We start from the raw sequence: 26,147 nt of genomic DNA, 5'->3' as shown, positions 1-26,147 counted from the left end.
ACTAGTCTCCCCACATTCTTATAGTATCTCATACTTGATTACTGGAGTTTATATTATAAAAAAACTATGACAATTGATTATATACAAGCTTTTATAGAAACTATTGTTAAAATGTGCTTGATTTTTTATATCCTTAATATTAGAGAACGAAAAAAAAAAAAAAAATCGTGAAGCGGCTTTTAAGTTTGATAATTACTAAGTGTAACAAATACCTCCGTTTTTTGAAAAGCATGTCCTTCCAGAACTTTCGCACTGTATACTGAAGAGCTGGAAAGTCGGTAGTCTCATAGCATCAACCCATTTCCATATACTTAGATATAAAATAAATTTGCCATGGCTCTTCCAATACCAAAATCACTTTTACAGTCTATGATGAAAGAAGGTGCCAAGGTGAAATATTTTGTTATAGTATACATATAACCTTCAATGAACCTCATAAAGAAAAAGAAAGGTTTTTAGTGTAAAATAAATGGCTTTACGAGTTAAGTTTGATTGATTCCTGGTTGCAAACAATCAATTTTGTAAAGTTTATATATTCAATGTCCATTGTTTCCTTAATCTATAACTTCATTATAGACAAAAGCTTTCATTTCAAATCTAGCTTCTTGATTGTCCAATCCTTACCAAAAAATTTATCTCTATATACAATATTTTAAGGGATGGATGCCTAATTAAAAGTGTTTTTCCACTTCATGTATCCATTAGTTAAAAAGTTAACATATTTAGGTAAAGAAATTTCTCAATACTTTTCAAATCGTAGAGCAGTCTTAGAAAGTATATTTATGAATGTGCATTTATGTGTGTGTTTATGTATATCAAAGAAATAGAATTTTCATGGTTTTTATTAAGATGCTTTTGTATGTGATATGAAGAAGAGCTATCACCATTTAATGGCTGTAAAGATTTAAGATTTTGTTAAGTTTTTTCATGGAATGAATGCATTTTAGTTAAAGCTCTTCATGTTAATTGCATTGTATATACAAATAGTATAATAGGTATTTAAGTTTTTAAAATGGCATTGTTTTCTTTTCAAGTGTTTTTTTTTTGTATTTATTCATAGCTCAACTCTCTAATAGTTTCTTTTTTTATGAGATTTGATAATTACAAAATTCAATAAAAGCCATTTATTAATGTATATTAAGTTATATTATAGAATAGTTTAGTTCATTATTACTTCATAATCTTAAGCTATAGATTAATCAAGCTCTAATAGGTTGAAGTGCTTGGTTATATGAACTTTACTTTTAAATAACACTAGGTTAAACCTAATGTATAAATGAAGTTTATCTTATTTGTTTCTGTAGTCTTACAGAGGACTTGAAGAAGCAGTTTACAGAAATATTGATGCTTGTCAGCAGCTAACTAAAATTCTACGGTCTTCTTATGGACCCAATGGTATGTTAACTTGTTTCTAATTATATTTACAGAGTTTTAAAACTGATTTGTAACAGTTTTTTTATTTAATATACAAAGCTCAAATTTATAATAATTATATTAAGTAAAAAAACATCAAAGTTCAAACACATTTTCTTTCAATCAAAAGCACTAGTTGTCTGTCATAAAACAAATTTTATCAGTTAGTGGCCTCTAAAACCCTTTAACCTGAGTTATAGGTTTATAGCAAATCATCAGAAAATGCATTTATGTAATGGCTGTTTCTCTTACCTAGAATAGTTTAGTAATTAGTGAGTGTTAATTGTGTAGCTTGTTAATTATGTAATTTTAAGATCAGTACTAGTCTGATAGCTGGATTTTAGCTGAAATTAAAAAAAGATTTTACTAAAAAAATTTGGTTTCAATTTTACACTGTATTGTAGAAACCCACCAATATCGTCTAAGTTGTTGTGAGCCATTTCGGGCTATTAGACTGATCTTTTGAGCAAAATATTAATTAATGTTCTGTATTGTATCATTCAGGTTATAGATTTAATGTACAACTATCTAGCATGACATGAATACTAATTTATAATGTATATTCTTACTGCTTAAACTAGGAATGAATAAGATGGTGATCAATCATCTTGACAAACTTTTTGTTACAAGTGATGCAGCAACACTATTGAAAGAGCTTGAAGTACAACATCCAGCTGCCAAGCTGCTTTTGTTTGCTTCACAAATGCAAGAACAAGAAATAGGAGATGGAACCAACTGGGTTCTTATATTCGCTGGTGCATTGTTAGGAAGTGCTGAAGAGTTATTGAAAATGGTAAGAATGTAAGCAGTGAATCTGATTAATGACATTTTTTTTTTGAACCGATACCCTTTTATAATGCTTATACACAAATCAGAGGTATGTTCAAGTTTGACAAATGCACTTAAACTTTTTACTTTCTTAAAAATCCTATTAAAGACAGTTGATCTGCAGAAATAAATAACAACCAATCAAGCAATTATATTTGCTTCAACTTCAGTTCTAGCAACAGACTTTAATAAACATAATGCTAGGATACTCATTAGATCAAAATGACCTTGAATAGCATTTAACTTGAATTATGACAGGGTGGGTTTTTTCAAATTTCCCTTTTCTTATTTTTGCAAAGTGAATTAATATTGTTTTAAATTATAATAATTTTAAGGCAATCTGTGATAATTTAATGTTTATCAACTTTAAAACCTTCTCAAAGCGCTGGAGTTGACTTTCCCTAAAATTAATCAATTAAAACTACTTTTAAAACAAAGTAAATTCTACTCTTAAAGTAGATTTTTTTATTTATTTTAAAAATAGTTTATTATTTTAGGGTATGTCCCCAGCTGAAGTAATTGAGGGTTATGAGATGGCATGCAAAAAGACTTTAGAAATATTACCAGGTAAATATTTTTTACTTTATTATAAAATTTTAGTGATACTTATTTAAGCAATTCTTTTCTATGCTCATTTATGTTAAAGCTATTTGTTATTTTGTAAATGATCTGAGAGATGTTGCAGAAGTAGCAAGTGCTATGAAACCAGTTTGTCAATTATATTCTATGCTATTTCATTTATCTTAGAGCTAGTTTGCTATACTGTAAAAGATCTGAGAGATGTTACAGAAGTAGCAAATGCTATAAAACCAGTTTTATCAAGTAAACAGGTACACACCAGTTTTAAAATTGTTACAATTAAATTTCAAAATCTCTGTTTCAGTTGCCATAGTATCTAATGGGTAAGATAGATGCATGATTGCAATATCTTTTTTTCTTGTTGTTATACTTCCTTCCACTTTTTTTATATTTCCTTACTATTTAGTCAATTTTTAGTAAAGTAAAGAAGTTTTTGTTTATGTGCTTTTAATATTTCATCAAGCTAATTTTGAAATTAACTTTTTATAATGTTATTTTAGTATGGAAATGAGGATTTCTTATCACAGTTGATTACCAAAGCATGCTGTAAGTAGTTTCACATTTCTTGGTCACACTTGAAAAGTATTTTGTATGTTTCCATCATGTGTTAATGCATTTAAACAAGTGTTTTGACTATTTTAGATGTTCAGTTTTAATCCCAAAATATCCTTCAAATGTTTTCTGTTCTGTTAAATCTTTTATTGTTAAATTTTGATGCATTAAAGGATAAGCAATTAGGCTTTAATCATGAAATAAAATTTAAATCTTTAAACTCTTGACTTGATGTACCAAGAATTAACTCATTTGGATTTGGCTACTGTATCCAAAAATAACTTGATTACATAATGTTAGGTTACTAATCCTCTACTTGGAAACAATACTCAGTTGTTCTTTTATCTATTATCAAATCTGATGTTAAAGAATCTGGAACAACATTTTGTAACATTTCTAATGTAGTGAACATGACATAAATTGAGTTTCAGTTCGATTGAAAAATTTTTTCAATTAAGACCCTAGTTCTTTTAGTATGTTACGTGTGTGTAATATATAGAAACCCTTTGTAAAGTTGAAAGTTTTTTTTTAGTAAATGTCTATCCACAGAGTGGTCACTTTAACGTGGACAATGTTCGAGTTCAAAAAATTATGGTAAGTCTTATTTTTCTTGTTATCAGAAAAGTAATAAATTAAGCTAAATGCATCATGAAAGTAATTAATTACAACATATATATATGTGAAGAAAAGTAAGCTTTTATTAACTTCATTAGATTTTAAGAAAATACAATATAACACAGAAAGATTTGCATATACATTTGCTACATTTTTTTTTTTTTTTTCTTATTAAAATCTTAAAACAAAAAGGGAAAAAATTAAAAGTTATTTAAAATATTGTATTTGCTTTTTTTTAGAAAAAAAAACAAGCTTTTTTTTAGAAAAAAAACAAAACAAAAAACTAGCCACCAATTATTGTATATTTGTTCAATATTAAATATTTAACATAGTTTAATATATTTTAACAAATAAGATAGATTATAATAATGATAAAAAATATATATATAATATAATAATTAAAAAAAATTCTTTTTCTTTTATATGCTGGCTTCTTACTATATTTTAGGGTTCAGGTGTTTATATGTCAGATATTGTCAATGGAATGGTGTTTAAACGAAATGTAGAAGGAAACATAACAAAAGTAAAAGATGCAAAGATATGTGTTCTGTCTTGCCCATTAGATAGTATGGCAACTGAGACAAAGGTTTGGAAATTTTATTTTTACTCTTTACTATTTACTTTTTTTTTAAATTTTGTAGTCTTTTTCTTAGGGCTGAAACCAATACCCATCAAGTTCTTAGTCATATTTACCATTGCTACTCCTCATATAATGTTAGCATTTTAGAGTTTAAATAGTGTATGTAAGTTAGGTGGTCCTAAAAAATAGTCTTCACCAAAAAAAAAACCTTGTATAGAAAATATCATCATTGATCTATGGAAATGTTGAAGAAATTAATGTTCTTGTTCAATTCTTTTAGGGTACAGTTCTTATTAAAAATGCAGAAGAGCTTATGGACTTCAGTAAAGGAGAAGAGAATTTATTAGAGGCCCAAATAAAATCAATAGCAGACACTGGCTGTAATGTTATTGTTACAGGTGGTAAAGCCGCTGACATGGCCGTTCATTTTTGTAACAAATATAAAATCATGGTTGTGCGACTTCTTTCTAAATTTGACTTGAGACGGTTGTGTAAAGCTATTCAAGCAACTGCTCTTCCACAAATGACTCCTCCTACACCTGAAGAAGCTGGTCGATGTGATGATGTATTTTTATCTGAGATAGGAGATACACCTGTTGTCATATTCAAACAAGGTCAGCTTAAAGTTATGCATTTTTGAAATACAAAATGTTTGAAACTTCTAAAATTCTTTTTAGGTAATTTTATGTATTTTTTAGTTTCTAATACTAAGTTTATATATCTGCAGACCGTGAAGACAATGCTGTTGCTACTATTGTTATTCGAGGTGCCACCTCAAATGTAATGGATGACATAGAACGAGCTATTGATGATGGAGTCAACTGTTTCAAATCACTAACTAGAGATGGGCGAATGTTGCCTGGTGCAGGAGCTGTAGAAATTGAGCTTGCACAAAGACTTGCTAGCTACGGACAGGTTTGACTATATGCACTTAAATTTTTTTTTTTTTAGGGTTTTAAAAAAAATAGTAATTAAATTCTTTTTGATATCAGACCATACCTGGTTTGGAGCAATATGCTATCAAAAAATTTGCTGAAGCATTTGAAGTTGTTCCACGCACCATGGCTGAAAATGCTGGTATAAAAGCTACTGAGTTAATTTCCAATTTGTATGCTGCCCATGCCTCCGGAGAAAAAAATGTGGGATTTGATATAGAGGTATATTTTGTTTATGTTCTAATTTTTATCATTTGTTGTTTAAAATCATTTCATTTTGTTAAAGTGTATTTACATTTCATTACATTTATTTGTAGGGAGAAAATGCTGCTACAATTGATGCTCTACAAGCGAAAATTTTAGATTCATTCTTAGTAAAGTATTGGGCTTTGAAGTTCTCCAGTAATGCAGCTTGTACTGTTCTCAGAGTTGATCAGGTTAATATCTCGTTTATTTATTTATATTTCCATCAATGCAGCTTCTCAGAGTTTGGTTAACCTTTTGTCATGTTGCAAAAAAAGAATCACAAATACAGCTCTATATATTATTAGTTTTAAAATTAAAACTATTTCTATTAGATTATTATGGCAAAACAAGCCGGTGGGCCAAAAGCAAAAGAGAATCCTGATTGGGACGAAGATTAAAAGAGTTGTATAAAGGCCTGGTGAATAACAGAATCTTTACCGCTCAAGGTTTCTGACTTCCATTGTCCGGACTGCTTCCATCGTTCGGGTTTTGAATCTGCAAATCCCTGAGTTTACTTTATTTGCAACTGAATAATCGAGACTATTTTGTTTTATTGGGGATTTTTTTTTTTATATACAACAACAGTTTCAAGAAAAATTATTCTTAATCCTTTCATTGTTTTTATTTAAAGTCTTTATGAAAGTAGGAACAAATATTTCGTAAATAAACTCATAGTTATAATGATAGGTCTTAAAATTTTTAAATTACCTTTTTTTATAAATGGTCGTCTGTTGCAAGTGTTACAATTAGGGGGAAAAAAAAAGTTTTCTGCTGGTTTTAACAATTCTTAGAAATTTTCTTCGATGAATACGAGTTCTCTAGGTTTTGATTCTGTCGGCTGGCATCAGTTAGAGATTTCAATTCGTTTATATGCATGGATATATTTTTAGGGATCATTTTTTGAATCGTTAAATTTTGAAAATTAATTCAGAGTTGAAGGTCATTGTTATTTACACTAAACGTAAAAATATGTGCTACGTGGTATAAAGCTTACAATATAAAATCTGACTAAAAATCCAGCGTAAAATACTGATCCCTTAGGCAAGGAAGCTTATTTTTGTCTCTGTAACTCGAAGCGTATTAAGTTATTTGCCGTAGCCTCCCCCTCCTCCGTGGTGCTCGTGATGGCAATCGCAATTGCCATGGTTAGTATGATGGTGATCGTGGCACAAATGATGATGCCTCCCGCACTCATCTTGATGGTGCTCAGTCACGTGACAGTGTTCATGACCGTGTCTATCAACTGTAATGTCGTAATGAGTATGATGATGGTGACCTAAATGATCTTTCCAATGGTGATGATCGTTTATGTGCTTCCCACCATTGCAGTCATGATGTTCACTGTGGTGGTGGTGATCGTGATGCTTTTTAATGACTTCATGGCTCGTGTTGTTTGCCACAAATTGCGTTACGTTTTTCGCTGATGGGCCCAACGCCATTTTGTCTGTTACTATAATTTGATCTCCTTTAATCGTAGACAAAATCTTTGTTGCTCTTATTTTAGTCGGCTTCTTTTTCTTCTTTGTCGGCTTAGAGAAAACAGTTGTTACAATAAGCACAAAAATAAACGCAAGTAAGAACCATTGAAATCTACTTTTCATGATTAAAACCTGTTCGCAATAAAAATCTTGCAATGAAAGAAGACCTCGCAGGCTGAATGATTATTTCTAAAGTCATTTTGATATTAAACTTGAAATGTTTTCTAAATTAATGCCTCGATGATTTTGTTTACTTGTCGCTAGTTGAGTGCAATAAACAAGTTAGCGACAGCAGTGTAAACATTTCTTGAGACGACATCTAAAGCAAGCTTTTAAAGAGAGTTTCTCTTAAAACTAATCACACATTTCAAAAGAATGTTTTTTCAATTCAGTTTTAAGAGTAACCTTCTATTCAATACCTTCCAAGTTAAAAAGCTCTAACCTAAAAACTATCAAACTTAATACTCTCAATTCACCGCTCACAGAAATATCACACCTATAAAAACAAAAAAACATAATAATCATACACAAGAAGAATTTCGCCCGTTCGCCCACAAGAAATGTAACTCAAAACATTTTTTAAAAAATAAGTTTTTACTAATAATTGGTTTTTAATCCCTACAACGGAACACAACTACATATACTATGAAAAATGATTTTTTTTTGGAGGATGGGGTGGATAACCTTAAACCTTAAAGATAGGTATTTAGTCATGTTTTCCAGTTTTGAAGAATTTTTTTTTTGCATGCCATCGCTGATTAAATTTCATTTCTTATATAACATATTCGGTCATTACACAAACTTGTAGATGACTTTGAAACAGAATAAGGAAATGCTTCTCATAATTATCTTCATCTTTTTATTTACTGGTTTAATTAATAATCTTCACAGTAATTTTACAATTTCTACCCCAAGTCTTCAATACAAATCAAGCAATATATAGTCTATAAGTTCACCAGAATATTTTTTGTAACTTTGGTTGATTAACAGAGAAAGAGAAAATAGTTCCCTCAAGTTTATTATTTGTGGCCGTGTTCGTAATGGCAGTGGCAGCAGTGATGTCCGTGTGGTCCATGATGCTCATGGCAGTGCTCATGATGGTGCCCGTGGCAATCGTGGTGGCAATCGCAGTGATGGTGATGGTGGTGGCATCCATCATCATGATCACAATGATGATGATGATGATGACCGTGTTCATCGTGATGGTCTTCATGATCGTGACAATGGTGGTGTCCGCAATGCTCGTGTTCGTGATGACAATGACAATGATGGTGACATCTAGCGACAACTTTTTTTCCTTCTTTTGATTCTTCGCTATCTTCTGTAGTAGTAATTGGAGCATCATGCTCTTCAGCAACACTTTGCTCCCCAGCAACCTCACCAGGCTTAGGGATAGCAGCAACAGATTTTGATTCAGATCCTGTAGATTTAGACTTTACTTCTTTTGCACTTTTACTTGGAATGGTTGCTGGCGATGCGGGCTTTAAAGATGTTGCTGCGGGTGCTGCTGCCGCCGCTGCGGGTGCTGCTGCTGCTACGGCAGTAATCTTTTTAGGTGCTTTTGTTTTTGCCTCTGAATCACTGCTATCATACTCTTCAGCTGAACCTTCATCAGCAATGGGCATGCACAGAGCAAAGCCAACAAAACCAAAAATCAAAATAACGTTTTTAAGATTCATTTGCAATTATGAAAATTAGTCGCTGATACTTTTTCTATGCACTGAAATTTGCCACTACAAACTTCTTGCTAGACAAAATTAGCTTTGCTATTGTTGAGTATTTACTCACTTGAACAATTAATTAGCAGAGCTCATTGGCTTTATTTACTAAACACATGTAAAATTGATAGATTACAACACCAACACCTAATCAAGCAATGGATGTCCTGAAGTAGAGTAAGTAAAAAATTATCTCATTTGCGGCGTAAATTTTTCACTAACAATTTATTGACTTATAATTTATACTTTGAGTATGTATTTATTTTATATTTCTTACATACTTTTTTATATTATCTTAGAATCCGTTAAAAATTTAGGCATAATATCGAATATGAAAAATAGGAAGTGATGATCTACACTTTAGGTAAACGATGTAACCTCGGTCCTTCTTAGCACAATTTAAAAACCGCAAGCTTTGGCTTACGGTGCGTATAAACTGTGCGTAGAGTGCGTTTGGGGGTGACTGATAAATTTTATTTTTATTTCTTTTCAAGTTCTAAAAACATAAAATAATACTTTTTCCTTTAAGAACCAAGATTAACAAGTTTTCAAAATTTCTTGTTAAAAGGGCGAACAAGTGGTTCTGCTTATATGAGCGTCATGGGTTAAAGAAAGCTGCAAACGAACACTGAACATCGACGTTTGATATGTCGCAACCAAACGACAATCATATCACTTGTAAATTTATTGGTATAAAAGTCATTATTGGTATAAAGATAAGGTCTAATTAATTATAAATTTTTATATAATAGACAATATAACTTTATTATCAAAACGATACAAAAATATTGTCGCTAAGAATAGCCTGAAACACGGCGTTCAAACAAATACATGCAGAATATATTACTAATTACTTGAATTTTCTATTTTTTCTCTTTTCGTAAAATATATAGAAAATGATATTTCAATGTAAAAATACCATAAAAAAAAATTTAACAAGAACTTAAACAGAAAAAAAAAAAAAAAAAAAAAAAAAAAAATTACAAAAACATACTATACACGATATTATTATTTTTTTTTAAATCCACAAAACCTTTTTGCAATGATTTTTTATTTAAATTAAATGAGGAGATTTGGATGGGAGATAGAAGGTGATAAGTTTCTTTGAAAAATATTTCTTTTAGTAGATTAAGTCAACTTAAACTATGATCTTGGATGGTTTGGAGAACTTTTCAAGAAGCTTCTAAAGTTGTAAATAAGAAAGTGAAAATGTTAATTTTTAAAAACTAGATTCGCTTTCTTTCCAAAGTGCATTAGGCGTTTGATGCATTTCGGCATTTCTTCATTGTTTGAAATTTTATGAAAGTTTTGGAAACATAAAAAGTAAGCAAATCTTAAAGGTGACGTTCCGAAATGGGCAATCTCTTGGCCAGATACTTTACCCAAAGCAGGCAAGATGACATCTTTCACATCAGCATAACAGCTGGACAATACCCCGTTTACTAAAATGTTTCCACACATCGTGAAAGGAGCATAAAAACCAACTAAAAATAAAAGTAGAAAAAAACAAACTGTAATTCCGTTGCAGAAAGTTCTAGAACATTTAATGACGTTTAGATTTAATAGTTTTAATAGTTTTTACCAATGAAAACCAAAGAATTGTAGATATGTTTGCGGCTATTTGTGACGATTTTTGAAGGATATTTTAGGAAAAGTATACAGAATAAATGGAGGAGAAAATTTGTAAAAAAGAGTTATTGTTTGGAGAGAAGACTGTCACTCTTTATTGATTTGTTTATTGCGAGAAATCTACAAAAACAGAGTTAATAGAAAAGATATGCATTAGTCTTAAAAGAGTAAAAATCTGCTATTGGTTGAAACCACTCATTTATCAATCACGATGTTCTTTCGTTGGAAACTTTTTCTCAGAAAAACAGCTTGTTTAAAGGATATATTTTTTACTATTTTAAAACAACTAGCAACAAGTATGCTACATCCCATTACGCTTATTAGTTTTCTTTCACCAGATGTTGGATAACATCTTGTTAAAGTTTCAAAAATAAAAAGGATTTCTTTTAAAGAGTATATATACCTGAAGCAATTCTTTTGATTGCAACAACTTTGCTGAGGCTTACGGACTGTGAACCAGCTTCAAAGTTTCTTGTCCAAAGCCCATCTCCAACTTGTATCTGCTCTGCATATTTCACTTTAAAGCCATCAGTGTAGATGAGATGCTTATGAGAAAGAGTGACTTCGTTTCCATCGCTGCAAAAGATGTTGAGAAAGTCTGATAGTTCTGTTTCATTTTTGTGAGCGATCATGTAGACCGTGGAGAAAACTAATTTCTTTATCGTTAAATCAAACGACAGAACGTTGTCCCCAACTCTCAAGTCCTTGACAAGTGTGACTTTTGGACAACTTTTCATTGTGACCACTTTTCCGTTTCCAGGGAAACATTTAGAAGGAGTAGGTTCTGCTGCTGCAGCAGCAGATGCGCGAGTAACTTCCTGCACTACATCTACTCTTTTGGGAGCAACTGCTTTTTTGCTAACTTGTTTCAAGTTAGATTTACCAAGTAAATTATCCAGAGCTTTTTGGCAAGCAATACCTTTTTCGCGATTTAAACGAGAGACAATCTCACCCATCGATTGCAGCTTTAAGTTTGTATTTAAAACAGAGGGTTTTACATCTATAGAATTCTTCCAGTTTCTATAGATTACCGTATTTGCTTTAGCCAACTCTAAAACTTCATTTTCTGGTGTTCCGCCAACCCAATGAAGCTGTATATTTGTTGGCAAAACGTCAGTCCCAGGAGTAGCGCCAGAATCCAGGTTGTATTGATTACCATGTCGAAGTATATTTAGCCCAATATCTAAAATGAGTTTCATTCTATCATTTGATTCTTTTTCATTTACAAAGGTGTCGGTCATCGTTAATTCAACACTTCCGCCTAAAAACGCAGAGGTAATAACATAATGACCCCATTTGTTAAAAAACATTTGGAAAAATTCCGTGTAGTTACGATTATTTTCAACGTATTCGGACGGAAAGTCATTAGACATGACGTCATTTATTAAATCGTCGTTTAGTTTTAATCTTGTTGCATCATCTACATCCAACCTGTACCTCCTAACTTCATGAAGGTATGAAAATTCCGATTTTGACGAAGATGGTCTCAGATCACCACTAAATGTTGTTCCAGTTTTGTTTTTTTTTAATGTTAAAAACTTGGGATCAACTATTCCCATTAATCCGACATCTTTTAACCTCTGAGAAACATAGGATTCCATATCCGCTCCATAAAAGATAGACTCTTCTTGATCACATTTAGTTAAATTCACACCTTTTTTAATTTCAAACCCTAATTGCTGCCCTGTTGGTCCTGTTTCAAAGATGTCGTATGTTTTTATTTCGTCATGGAAGACGTCATAGCCTTTACCGAAACAGATTTGACCAGAAATCGATTTTCGCACGTTTATTTGGGACTAAAAAAAAAGCACAACGTTAGTCTATTTCCAGGCCAAAATCTACATCTACAGGCCAAAATATTTGAGAACATTATGAAAAAAATAGAAAATGAAAGTTAAAGAATAATTCAGCACAGGGGTAAGGTGTTAGCAAAACTAGACAATAATAAACAAGAAAACTGACTTAAATATAAACAAAATAAAATTTATTATGAAAATTAATTATTAACTTGCTAGAATAAAAATAAATTTCAGCGCTTGAAATTTGTTGTAATAAGTTTTAAAGGCTGCAAAGTACCTTGGCTGAACTTTAAAGTTTTTAAAGATTAAATAATGAAATTCAAGGTAATAATGGCACGTGCATTTTTGGACATGGCTAAAGAAAAATTCCACTTACGAGATCAAAAAATTATTATTATCCAAAGATAAATATTTATCCAGCTTTAAAACAACCCCTCACTCGTCAAGATATCGTGCTCTGTAGATGGTTATCAAAGACCCCCATTTTTGATCAATATGTGTTAAAGCAGTTAGTAGCTATTAAAACAGTGCAGTTTAAATGAAGATAGCCGCAAATTTTTCTTTCCCCAATCAGACAATATATTCTTTGAAACCACAGCTCAAGACTATGTGGAGGCTGAATCATGTTCTTCAAAACCGTTTTACCTTCTTTTTGTGCAGTGGTTTTATCTGACACAATAACTATTCTGCAAAAGCTACAAGTATATTAAAAAAAAAAAACCAAAACAGTTGCAATCAAATCTGGACCTTTATAGTTACTTAAAGATAATGTAACACAAACTGAAGCCAACTCAATATAAAATTAATGTCATTCATCAGTAAAATAGTATTTTATAGTGTTTTCATCACAAATTAGTTCAGGTGAATGATTATTCATTTTGTTGCAATAAAGCGTGATACTCAGCAGGGAACTCTTTTCTGAATTTCATGTTGTTGCTGATGTGGCAGACTAAACTCTTAAGAGTTTTGAGAGCAGGTTCTTTATTGTGGAGCACCAATAATTAAGGGATGCAGCCTTGTAATTATGACATCATAAAGGATGCTGCAGTGCAATCCATACTTCAACCACACAATTCAATTTCCAGCTCTTCACCTAGAAAGGACCATCTACAATTATCAGATGAAGAAGATGCAAGTATGATTGCTCTGAGTAAGAATATATTTCTACAGTGGCCTAACCTTATCTGGCTGGCAGAGAAGTTTCTTTCTGTTCTTGTCTATTCAGCCAAAAGTAAAAGACTATTCTTATCTACTGGTCATGTAGCTTTTGAAAGAACAACCAATCTTAGCACAGAAAAAATAGAATCGCACATGAAAATGTACATGAAAAAAAGCATGAAATGATTCTAAGAGTATATTAACTTTAAAATAATGAGTACATGATTAATGTAATAAAATTCTGATCTTATTTAAAGAATATAAACTGAACATTCACATATGGCCTTTAGCTCTTCAGTGATGTGGTATATGGTTGATGTTATAAAACAGTTTAAGGTTCCTACTTATTCCAAAGCTAACTTTTAGGTGCCAAAAATTACTTGAAATGTAAAAATTACAAAATATTAAAAAAAAAAAGAATTTAAAACAAGTCAAAGTCTGTAGCTTTTAATTTATTAAACATTAAAAATTTTACATTTTAAGTGACTTACTGCACCTACAAAAATTGGAAGCATTGGAATATGTTATGGACATAAACTGTTTTATAATATTGGCCAAATGCCACTGACACCATTCTGTGTGCGTTGGAACTCTTAATTTTAGTTTTTGCACAAAATTTAACACAGATTTTCTGATGATTTTCAAATGGCTGATCATGTCAAAATATGTAGGGAACCTGTGTACCAACATAATTAAACAAAAAATCAAGAATCAAATGCATATGAGAAATTTGAAAAATAACCTTTTTTTGAACATACCTTGTATCTTCACTACAAAGTTGGAATTATAAAGTAACTCTATTCTACAAAATATCTGTGTTCTATTTATACTCACTCATTATCCACAAAAATCCCTAAAATACCATCATGAAACAAACTACTCCAACAATATTTAAAAAGATCTCTAGTTGAAATCCATTAAGAAGGTTTAAATTTTTGAAATATATTAAAATAAAGCAACTATGTAATGTTCATTTCCTCACTTCACACAATTATTTGAGCGCAGTGCAATTACATTATTGTTAAAAGTGTCATTAATAGTGCTGTCATTTGTGCCTACCTTGTAGCTAGCTTTGTCAACCAAAGCTACTATGATACTAATATCTAAACTGAATTCGATATTTAAAAATTACAATACTTCTATAGAACAATTTGATAAACTGAACTATCACTGATGATATTGTTGAGAACTGAAATAAGTTGTCTCTATCAGCTTATTCCAGTTTATATATGTAACTCTGGATTTATGTTTATAAATACATCTCAGAATAAGTGCAAATTATTAAATTGTCAGTACAATGACACTGATATAATCCTATTCATTTAATTAAAGAATCATAATTACAAAATTAACTTTAAAAATGAAACAATACACATATTTTATTTAATGGGTGGAGCCTAAAATCAAAGCAGCCACAGTTAAAAGTGCTGCAGGGTTGTGTTACAGGATTTCAAGAGCTACAGAGGGGTTTCACAACATAAGTGAATAAAAAAGTGAAAAAAAAAATAAATTAAAGAAAATTTTTTTGTATGTTAGAAAAAGTTGACGTATAAGTAAAGGACAAGAAAAATGAATTTAAAACTCTCACTTTCAAAAATGGAATTTTCATAATAAGCAAGCAGCTAGAAGTAAAAACTAAGTTAATGAGGAATTTCGCATGCATATTTTCATAATTGGTAACTTTGGTAAAACTTTTACAGGCTTTGAAACTGGTAGGATTTTATTAGAACTCTTCATGTTTTAATTTTAATTTTATTGAGAATAACAATGATAAAATATAAGGCTAAAACACTGTGATTCACTAAGGCCCATAAGTTTACAAAGTATTATGTGTGAGACATATAAACATAGTCTGTTTACCAACACATGCCTAAATGGTATTTTTATATTTGAGCAAAAAAAGGAACAAAATCAAATTTTTTTAGTGTGTTGGATGATTTAATAACTCAATGCTTTCATTTCCATTATGATAACATTTGGCAAAGAAAGCAAGCATTACTATATTTGTTAATTAAACCATAAAACTCAGTATAAAAAACTAGTACCAGCCCTCTTTTTAGAAGACTAGTACCCTATTTTCACAGAATGCTACAAATAAATAAAATCTAATAAACTATACAAGGTTGAATGTTTTTTTATATATATTCACCGATGATGTTTATAATCATTTATACTGACCAAAGCTACAAATATGAATCAAATTATTTAGTTAATTTTAAAGGACATTCCTTGAAACAATATTTCTTAAAACCGTTATCTAGTAGTTTTCATGTCTTTTGAGTTTTTGTTTATAAGAAAAATTTAACAAATTAAAAAAAATTGTATTTCATTCCAGCCATACCTGTTTGATTGTCTTATAACCATCGTAGTAATCTTTAAAATCATACACTTCAGGTGTAATTTCATAACCACCTTTTTTTCCAGCAAAAAATCTGGCAAATGTTGCCATACCAAGTGGATCAACATCTTTTTTACATTTGCTGCCTCCTTTTAGAACTTCTTTGGCACAATCAAAGACATTGAGAGGCTGATTGGTACCATCAGGAAGTACAGTCCAATCTCCATTTTTTTTCAAACTTGTAACATCATTCTCTACATAGCACACTGATACAGTTATGCGTAATTTTTGTTGACACAAATCTACTAGCATTGATTTTTTCTTTTCAAAAGCTTCAGGATCATTTAAAAATGTTGATGCATAGGTAAAGAGACAGATAACATTTGGATGGGATAGATCAATTAAACTGGTTTCACTTAGCTTTTCAAGGGCCTTAACAAATGGAAGATCATTGTTAAATCTGTTAACGCAACCATGAATTACAACAATGATAAGGTTGGGATAATAGTCTCCTAACTTATCGTCCTTATACTTTAGTATTGCTCTATGATTTCTTTCATCTTCCTCAATACCTTTATCATCAAAATAACCAGGAGTATCAACAATAGTTAGTTGTAGATTTGAAACACCAAGTGTAGGATCATTCATGCTTAAAACAATCTCTTGAATATCTCTAGAAAATGTTTTTAAGAACTATAAAACCTTTGATATTAGAATGAGAAATGAGTAGAAAAACAGCAAGAAAAAAACAAAACAAAACAAACCATTTTGGGGCAAGCATATTGTGCAAGTGTAGAAACTATTATGGGACAAGAATATAGTGTAAGTATAGAAAATGGCACCAGAGTTTTAATAGAAAATATTTGCAATAAAAACTGAATGATATGGGATTAAAACACTGCAAAAAGCATTTAAGATTACTAAGGTACTATGCAAACAATTTAGCATTTGAATTTTTCATTTATGCAAACATATGGGATATATAAAACTAACACCATAATACAGTATTGTGAAAAAGTTAAGAACCATCAAAAAAACAAATCATAGTTTATTTTTATTTTTAAATTTTTATTTAACCGAATATATTTTTCTGGTAAAAAAAATAATAATAATAAATTTTAGAAAATAGACAAACAAGATAAAAAATAATAATAATGATAAAAACTTTTAAACAAATTTAAAAAATATATTTAAAGTTTTATAGTTAATTTTTATTTAAAAAAAATTGTGAAAAAGTTAAGAACCACAGAACAAAAAACAGTAATTTTTACTTAATACCACGTAATTCTACCATGATTTTTTAAGCACTCATTTATACGATTTGGCATTGAGTCTATTAAATTCTCTAAAATATGTTTGGGAATGTTTCCAAGTATTGCTGGTAAAATATTGCGCAACTCCTCAAGGCTCCTTGGTGCTTTCTTGGCAATCTCTTTAACAAGCCAACTCCAAAGATTTTCAATGCAGTTTAGATCTGGACTATTTGATGGCCAAGTTAGACGCTCAATATTTTTGCTTTCGAACCATTTAGAGACAATTTTAGCCCTGTGACATGGTGCATTATTTTGCTGAAAAGTAAACGGAACGCTTTGCTCAAGTGCATCAATTCACGGTAACAAGTTATTATTTAAAATATCCACTTAATAAATAGAATTGAGTTGACCATCAAATAATTCAAACCTACCGAGATTATAATATGTCATGCAGCACCATATTCCAACCAACCCGCTACCTTGTTTTCTGAAGGCTGCCTGCGAATCATAATTTGCTTTTTTCGGTTATCAACCTTGATATTCATCTCATCAATAAACATTACTGTCCTTCATTTTTGTTTCGACCATTCTTTGACGCTTTGGAAAAATTCTTTTCGCTTTTTTGTATGTTGTTTGGTAAGTTGCGGTTTTAGAACAGCTTTTTTCCATAACATATTGTTAGCTAATAGTTTCCAACGCACAAGTGATGCCGATGCTTGACGTCCATTTGAAAGCTTTCATTCCCTTCTTAATTCATGCAACGGCATGGTTTGATTTTTCTTTGCCAACCTGATTAAAAGGCAATCATCATTGGCTGTCGTCAAATGCGGTTTTCCAGAACGATGGCGATCAACGTAAGATTTGTTCTCTTTGAATCTTTTGATGATTGTTAACACTGAACTATGCGATCGATTTATTATTTTTCCAATTTCATGAGCGGATTTACAATCCTGGTGAAAATGCACCAGTTTTACACGATCTTCATAGGTAATAGCTTTTCTACTCATTTTTTTCAAAAGAAAAGAATTTTTTGTTTGAAATTAAATTTTTTAAAAGTACTTGAAAAAAATTAATTTTTTTCAAATACTTTTATCGGTTTTTTGGTTAAAGACTCAAGTCATTAGTAGAATATTTAAACAAAAAAGGTTTAGCACCAAAAATTCTTTGTGGTTCTCAACTTTTGCACAAAAAAGATATTAAAAAAATTAACACATAATATTTAATCCTTATTTTTATAGGTTCTATTGACTAATTTTCAAAAAAAAAAAATTTTTCTTTTTTCTCATGTTCTATTTAATATGTTTGAAAAAAAAAAGACTACTTTATTATCTTTAGAAGAATTGATTAAATTTATTGAATTTATCTTTAGAAAAATTAATTAAATTTATTTGAAAAAAATATTTTTTTTTATTTAGCGGTTCTTAACTATTTCACAAAACTGTAGTTATTTTCAAACTTTTATAATCTAATTTTTTGCATTTGAACTTTACATCTCTACAAAATAACATTTATAAAACTAACATAATATTAGTTATTTTCAAACCATTACATTTATCTTACAATTATTTATCTAGAACAAAACAAAACAAAAAACAAAAAAGAACAAAAAAAAAACAAACCTGGTTTCTGAGTGAACAGGATTTGTCTTCAACAAGTTTAATCCAATCAAATGATTGATAAATGAGGTTTTGCCTGAACCACTTTGTCCAAACATCATGCTGGAAGATGTCAAAATATTACAGAATGTTAAACTCTCTCATTTATTCATAAGTTATAAATAAGTAAGTTACAAATAAGTAAGATATAAATAAGTAAGATATAAATAAGTAAGATATAAATAATTAAGATATAAATAAGTAAGATATAAATAAGTAAGATATTAATAAGTTATAAATAAGCAAGACATTGCTGCTAAAAGAATTCTACTAGCAAATTTTTTAAAACTATCATCGCTGAAATTGATAAACAAAATAAATAACTCATTATAACAAAAAAAAAATAAAAAAAAAAAGATATCAAAATTTTCATAAATAGCCATACAGCTTGATACAGTGCTTAATGTTTAAGATATTAAAAACAAAAAGAGCAACAAAAAAAAAAGTAAAAAAAAAAGAGAAACATTGTTGATAACTTCAAATGGATTAAAAAACTAAACTCTATTAACTAAATTCTTACTGTCTTTTTCACATACCAAGTAACTTTAAACGGAGAGCGTTTTTTTTTAAGAGAACTGTACATGAAAGAAATGAGCTTTTGACGAGGCATCAAGCAGTCAATGTTTTTATAGTTTTTAGGTAGAAGCCCAAGTTCTGTTGCTTCTTGGCTCATTCTTTCATATGACAGAGGCATAGGAATTGTCTTTTGAGGAATTTCATCAGTTTGCAACATTTCTTGTCTATCTGTTTCATATAATGGAGTCATAGAAGTAGCCGTTTGAGGACTTTTATCAGCTTTTAACTGTTCTAAAGCAAACAAAGCATTTTCATTGCCTTTAAAAACATTTAAAAAACTTAAAGTTACTGTTGATTTTCACAATAAATAACGACACTCTTTTATTTAAACAGATATGAATTTTAGGAAACACATTTCATGGTCACTTTTATTACCAGTTGGTTCTCCAGACAATGAATTTTTAAAGCATATTGAACAATTATAGTTGGTTTCAGAACTTCCAAAAAATTCACAATTCTTGTTCACACATTTGATATTCAAACTTTTTTTATCCTGAAACACAAAGTTGTTTTTTTACTGTATGCAAATAAATTATTAACTTCACTTTGTTTTTTATTTCAATATTTTAAACACCAACTGATCATGGAATAAGAAATCACATTTGACAAAAAAAAAGTAATTCTAAAAAATTTGTAGATATTTGGACACTTATGTAAAAACAAAGATATCAAATTTACTTAAAATTCTTGATGCAACCAAGTTAAATAACACAAAAAATAATTTATCACATTGCAAACTTTACTTACTGGTTTGAAATAACTTAATTGCTCATGTTGGCTTGCATAGCATCTCTTGCATATTGAATCATTAAGAAGATCAGCAATGTGGATTTCTTTTTCACATACTAAACATTTCATTCTTTTTTGAATAATCAGTATTATAATTTAAGACAGAAACACAAGCTGATGGTGGCAAAGTATCTTTTTTTGATAAAATTTCTTCATGACTCTTATTAGTAACTGTAACAAGATTTGGCCTAAAAAATTTTTGATAACAAATTAAACATAAACCTCCATCATTATCAACAGTAGAATTATCACAACGCAATCAGCGACATTTATGGAACGCTTCATGTGCTTGTCACAAAGTGTCTGATGTCTAGAGATAATATAAGAACTGCAACCAGTAACTTTGCAGAGCAGCTTTATCTGGTAATAGTCTTTGTTCATCTTTTTTAAAGCAACTTTAACTTTGTAATTTAAAGTATTAAATCACTACCAAAAGTATTATGCATAAATCTTTTGGAGGGTAAAGAGCTACATATATTGTATATAATCACTAATCTCAAAATATAACTGGATAGCGTATTCAATTAATTTTTTTTTTTTAATTTGAAGCCAAAATTGGCCTCCCATAATGGTGGCGATCAGAGCTCTTAGTGGTTAAAGATGTACATTTTTTGTAAGGCTTTTTATTGAAATATGAAAGAAAATAATTAAACAGAGTTTTGAAAGAAAAACTATAAAATAAAGTTTTAAAAATTTTAAAGAATTTAAGTGGTTTTTAAAAAAAGACAATTAAAGAAATTACTTAAATGTTAAAGTACAAAATATTCAATATACTTTTTAAGTACAATTTATGACTAAATTAATTAATTTTCATGCATAATTTATGAACCTTTTAGTTCTTAATTACCCAATGTAGTGTGCTAGAAGGTTGATAACATAACTACATGGTAAGCGGCAGTTGTGTCTACTTACAATTTTGACAAATTTTATATTTTCAATTTTTGTAACAAGATACCAGATATGTACATGCTGCATGAACTATTAGCTGAGTGCTGTAAGTATACACAACTCAGGGGTTCCTTCTAGGATTATTTAATACATGAATGTAAAAAATAGATATAATATTTAATAAGAATATTAAATACAAAATATAGTATTTTACTTATATATCATTCTTTGAGATATTCCAGCTCTCAATAATTGAGTCAATTGTTTTTGACTTGTTATTCAAAACAACTTATTAAGGAAAATTTTTGATAACATATTTTGTATGTTATCAAACGCTATCAACATTATATATCTTATCAAAAAATGTATGATGCATAAATTTACAAAAAACCATCTGCATTTAATGTCGGAATGCATTAGTACTTTCCTATCGTTTCGAACAAACCAGTTTTTTAAAATTTAAAGACAGAGAAGGGTAAATTAAACCAACCAAACGTGTTATCATGTGAAGAAACTGAAAGATGTTTCCAAAGATTGCTTGCCTTAACAAATAGCAAGCTTCCAAATGAAATAGGGAATCCCATTTCTAGTGCTGTTTTGAGACCAGTTGATTACTCAAAAATATTTAATGAACAAACTTCTCATATGTTTGACTCAGCTGTAACTGATAACCATTTATTTTCACTGACTAAACTTATTTCAGAAAAATATGCAAAAATATGTCTTTATCATCTGAAAGAACAAACTGTCAAAATAACTGAAAAAAAGCTTAAGAAGCAATTAACAAAACTTATCCTATTCAAAAACCAATGAAAAATATTTTTATGATGATATGATAATATATATATATATATATATATATATATATATATATATATATATATATATATATATATATATATATATATATATATATATATATATATATATATATATAAAACAAGTATTTACATATAAAAAATTTATAGAACCAATTAACTCTAGAAGGAACCTCTGAGTTGTGTGTAATCACAGCGCTCAGCTAATAGTTTATGCAGCATTTATAACTTTGTAGTACCTATCTGAAAAACTAATGCATGAAAAATGCTTTATCTCAAAAACAAAATCAGCTGCCTACCATGCAGTTGTGTTATTAACCTTCTAGCACACAGCATTGGGTAGTTAAGAACTAAAAGGTACATAAATTATATAGCAAATGCTAACTATTTGAAATCTGAGATTTCTGCACAAGTAAACAAATACTTTTTCTTCACTCCTATTAAACAAACTAAATTGAAACAAACTAAAATCAAAACTCGCACTTAGTTAGAAAAAGCCAAAGTTAATACAACAAGTTATTGTAAGAATATGTTTTGTTAAGTATAAAAATATTTTTATTTGAAATTTATGCAAATATGTAATATTCCGTTATTTTTATGGAAAAAATCTTATGTTTGACAAAAAAAAGATTTTTATTAGAAAATCATATATTTATCAACATTTGAGCTTAAGATATAAAACTTGATTATCATCAATTTCTTAATTTTCATATCACCATTCGTTAGTCCCGCTTCTATCTTGGGTGGCCAAAACTGGCTTCAAGAAATTTCCTGTATACGCTATCCAGTTATATTTTGAGATCAGTGTATATTAGGGGGTTGACTTTTTCACAACTATACTTGGGTATAGTGCCAAAATATGACATTCTACCTTAGATTACCGATTTTAAAAGTTCTATTAACTCAAGTTACAAAAACGTCCCCCGCAACTAGGAGAATCTGTTTTTATTTGAGAAATACATAAAAATCGACAAATTACCAGATAAATAACAATTTATTTTGACAAAATAACTTTCAGTTAAACAAGGTACAATTTAAAAGTCGTTTTGCAGAATAAATCTGTAGTTCATTCTGTCTATATCTCTGGCATGAATTTCTTGCATAACTTTTATGGCTCTTTCAGCACAAATATTGGATCTCTGAATTACTTGTATTCTGCTGGGCTCCTGTGACCAAAATCTTTTTAAAGGTCTTCATGGCTGAAGTTGAAGTTATTGTTTGTTCTAAATTTTTAAAACCGTGTTCTGAGTATTGCATGTCAGAAAACCATATATCAGACCAAGTTGATGCAATGAAGTCGCAAATCAAGTGCAATTGATTATTATCCGATTCAGTTAAAATAAAAGCCAGAAGGGCATAGATTGCTCTTGAATTCCATCTGGCATTATGCAACAATGGCAGACTTTTGAAGTTTATAGCTGGAAAGCTGCCATTCACCTTCATGCGTCGTACCAACTCGAACAAAAACTCCATGTCGTCTCTCCGTTTATTAGTCTTCACTTTACAAATTTGTTCACCTTGCTTGAAGCTTACTTCAAATTTTCATAATTTTTTTGCAGGTTTTCAATAAATTTGTAATGTAATTCTGGCAATTTTGACACTCCTTCGTTAAGAATTTTATTCATAGTATATTTCAAAATTGTGTCCAAAACATGATGCTGACAACTAATAAATTGAAATGGTTCAAGATTTTTTCTTTCAAGTTTTCTTTGCAGTTGAATTAAAACTCCATTTCTACTCCCAGTATTCACACTTGTAGTATCAGATATTATATCTTTAATATTAATTCATAGTTGAAACTTATCCAACACTTTAACTATTCCACTGTAAATGCTAATAGCTTTCCCATCATCTAGTTTTAAAATGGCTACAGTTTCACCTCCTTTTCTGCATTTTTTTAAAATCAAGACTTTATACTCCTTCTCTGACATTCTTTTACCGTCAAAATGTAACATTAAATTACTTAAATGTAACATTAAATGTGCTTTTCCATTTTTTGAGCTGCTGACATTGTAGCTCTATAAACCCCAGGTTTAGATGGGGCTTGTACATTGACACCACATTCAGATAAATTTTTGCAAACTTCTGCTGATTTCTTAATACTTAGTTTTGACTTCTTAACTAAGTTAACAGCCACAGTGGTGTTCTGCCAGCCTTAGATGGATGTACTTAAACAGTTTTTGATGTACAATAACCAACTTGACCATTAGTATCCACTTGTAAGAAATAAAATGGTTTGTCTTCGTTGCTAAGCCAGTTACCATTTACTTTAGTTATATCAAATAAAATAATCCCACTTTTCTTCAAAACATTGTTTAGATTTTTGAACTGAATGATATTTGTTAATGAGAATTTCCACATCTTTTGTTATAGATCTTTCATTTATTTTTGGTAAACTAAGCTTGAGCCATCCCAGCAAGCACACAACGTTGAAACAACGTAGAAATAACTTTAACCAACGTGGATCAACGTTGTTTCAACGTTGTGTGCTTGCTGGGATAAAACAGATAATTCTGCGCCAACTCTTTTACATCTCGAATAAACTGACTTCTCTAAATTTGATAAGCAAATAAACGGACCAATAACAGAATAAGCTTTTGGCATTATATTCAAATTATCAAGTGGCTCTAAAACTTTGGGTATGTGAGATCTTGTTGATTTCTCAAAGTGGACTAGATTTTAAGACCAGGCTTTGATATTTTCATGTTTTTCAGCTTTCTTCGAGCTTATTCTTGACAATTCTAAAATATAAAGTATGCGTTAATTATAATTGTAAGTTACATATGAAGCTTAAAATTAAACCTATTTTACATTTTAAGCACACATAAATAACCTTTTTTAATTATATTAATTACAGATTTTAGTAAACACAAAATAATCACCTTGATTTGAACACGCTTATTTTGACAGCAAACGACAGTTAAAGATGACACTTGCAGAAGCAATTAGCATTTGATGAATTTAAACAATTTATACATAAAATTATATATGTATATATAGTCGTATCATACAAAAAATAAAAAACGTATAAAAAAACGTAAAAAAGATTACCTTTTTAGCTTGTTTAAAAAAAAAAACGTTTCTACGGGGAATGTTTTTGCTACCAAAGATCTAAAAGCATGTATTTCTATAAACAAATTTAATAATGTCAGCTTTTAAAAATATACCCATTCATTTTTAATTGAAAAAATTGAAAAGTCAACCCCCTAGTGTATATAAATAATTTCGCTTTGTTTAAGTGTCGAGGTGTTCAATTAATAATACTGCGGCCGAAAGTAAAAGTGAAATTTGAGAAATAAAATGTAACATGGCCTAATTTATTTATAAATAAACAGGCCATGAATGTAAGAAACGAAAGAAAAGCTCGAAACTACTCAGATCAATTGAATTTTTTGCATTTTTTGACTATTTCATTTTGTTGCAAAAAACTTTTCCAACTTGCGGTATCTATGATATTCCGTAAAAATCAGACATGCGCCGCGATAACCTTAGGTTATCAATAATTACGTATTCGTGTGGTCTGTAAAAACAACTCACGTTTTGCGCATGTTGCACAGACCACTTGCGGGTTTATTTTACATGTTGCGGTAACACTGAGTGCTTGTTAATTGATATTTTGTATTTTGTTAAAATAGTTGCATTCAAATTGTTGCTGAGTGAGGTTGCGTGAAGTTTAAATCACGTCCGACAGTAGTAATATAATGGATTTTGACAGAGAAAATAAAAAAGGGAAAAGGCGTGATTATATCAAACACACTTAATTAAGAGGGTTCGCACATAAAAAACCACGTCAATAAAAATGTTCCTGAACGATCTACAGGTCCTGAAGAAAAATCTGCAAAACAGCGTTTACATGATTACATTGAAAAACACTATACCGACTTCGAAGATTGACAGATTTGAAAGTTCTTGATAAAACACCAGTAGATATGAGAGGGAAAAAACGAATTTCTAATGCAAAACCAGGAGAAGTTTGATAAAGATATTTGACCATATTAGCTCATTTGATACGAAGACTAAAGATGCACAGTTGAATATAAAGTCATTGTGCAATACATTTTTGCATAAACATCCAGGAATAAAAGTTTCATGTTTTCTAAGGGAGATGTTTTAAAGAAAATTTTAATTTACGCTTTGGCCATCCCCAAATAGATGTTTGCAGTAAATACGAAGAAGTAGGGTGCAAAATTAAGTTACTTGTTCTGAATAAAAATGCTAAAAAGGCTGATGTCGCAGAACTAATAGTGCACAGAAGGAGAGCCCAAAGTCGACAGAAGGAGAGCACAAAAATTATATCAAG

The 26,147-nt window shown here is 29.9% G+C and overlaps 3 protein-coding genes across 8 annotated transcripts; 1 reads left to right on the top strand and 2 right to left on the bottom strand.

The window, feature by feature from the left end:
• Positions 1-197: 197 nt before the first annotated feature.
• On the top strand, positions 198-6,357 carry LOC145199885 (T-complex protein 1 subunit theta-like). Its single transcript, XM_090081230.1, has 13 exons — positions 198-390; positions 1,305-1,395; positions 1,995-2,206; positions 2,739-2,808; positions 2,989-3,071; positions 3,321-3,366; positions 3,905-3,966; positions 4,436-4,573; positions 4,848-5,181; positions 5,295-5,482; positions 5,560-5,724; positions 5,820-5,939; positions 6,081-6,357. The coding sequence occupies exons 1-13, from the start codon at positions 334-336 to the stop codon at positions 6,144-6,146; spliced, it is 1,632 nt and encodes a 543-aa protein (XP_089937356.1). The 5' UTR covers positions 198-333; the 3' UTR covers positions 6,147-6,357.
• Positions 6,358-8,062: 1,705 nt separating this feature from the next.
• LOC149891297 (uncharacterized) lies at positions 8,063-9,795 on the bottom strand. Its single transcript, XM_090081231.1, has one exon. It carries the CDS (start codon positions 8,903-8,905, stop codon positions 8,246-8,248), a length of 660 nt encoding a protein of 219 aa, XP_089937357.1. The 5' UTR covers positions 8,906-9,795; the 3' UTR covers positions 8,063-8,245.
• A 183-nt stretch (positions 9,796-9,978) lies between these two features.
• Positions 9,979-25,028, bottom strand: LOC145199873 (uncharacterized). 6 transcript variants are annotated; one of them, XM_090081223.1, is made up of 8 exons: positions 24,899-25,028; positions 20,100-20,329; positions 19,728-19,845; positions 19,313-19,583; positions 18,741-18,839; positions 15,872-16,541; positions 10,977-12,369; positions 9,979-10,428 (listed from the first exon to the last, which is right to left on the bottom strand). In XM_090081223.1, exons 2-8 carry the CDS (start codon positions 20,208-20,210, stop codon positions 10,157-10,159), a joined length of 2,934 nt encoding a protein of 977 aa, XP_089937349.1. In that variant the 5' UTR covers positions 20,211-20,329; positions 24,899-25,028; the 3' UTR covers positions 9,979-10,156. The 6 variants fall into 6 exon arrangements, with proteins under 6 accessions (XP_089937349.1, XP_089937352.1, XP_089937350.1 ...); XM_090081226.1 differs by having other exon boundaries at positions 19,297-19,583; positions 24,899-24,931; XM_090081224.1 differs by lacking the exon at positions 24,899-25,028 and having other exon boundaries at positions 20,100-20,331.
• Positions 25,029-26,147: the final 1,119 nt, after the last annotated feature.

This window comes from Hydra viridissima, unplaced genomic scaffold, assembly GCF_058129835.1.
Source record: "Hydra viridissima isolate aposymbiotic clone 2 unplaced genomic scaffold, HvirCarnegie_v1 scaffold_3, whole genome shotgun sequence".
Taxonomy (NCBI): domain Eukaryota; kingdom Metazoa; phylum Cnidaria; class Hydrozoa; order Anthoathecata; family Hydridae; genus Hydra; species Hydra viridissima.
Note: the sequence above shows the minus strand (reverse complement) of the source record. Positions and strands in the feature narration are given on the sequence as shown.

Bases quoted from the DNA above. Each gene is read 5' to 3' on its own strand.
- LOC145199885 (XM_090081230.1), top strand. From the start codon at position 334: ATGGCTCTTCCAATACCAAAATCACTTTTACAGTCTATGATGAAAGAA. The intron at 2,809-2,988 runs GTAAATATTTTT...CATTTATCTTAG, and splicing joins GACTTTAGAAATATTACCAG to AGCTAGTTTGCTATACTGTA. The intron at 5,940-6,080 runs GTTAATATCTCG...TATTTCTATTAG, and splicing joins CTGTTCTCAGAGTTGATCAG to ATTATTATGGCAAAACAAGC.
- LOC145199873 (XM_090081223.1), bottom strand. From the start codon at position 20,210: ATGAAATGTTTAGTATGTGAAAAAGAAATCCACATTGCTGATCTTCTT. The intron at 19,584-19,727 runs GTAATAAAAGTG...TGTTTGCTTTAG, and splicing joins ATTGTCTGGAGAACCAACTG to AACAGTTAAAAGCTGATAAA. The intron at 12,370-15,871 runs GTATGGCTGGAA...CTTTTTTTTTAG, and splicing joins GTTATAAGACAATCAAACAG to TCCCAAATAAACGTGCGAAA.
- LOC149891297 (XM_090081231.1), bottom strand. From the start codon at position 8,905: ATGAATCTTAAAAACGTTATTTTGATTTTTGGTTTTGTTGGCTTTGCT.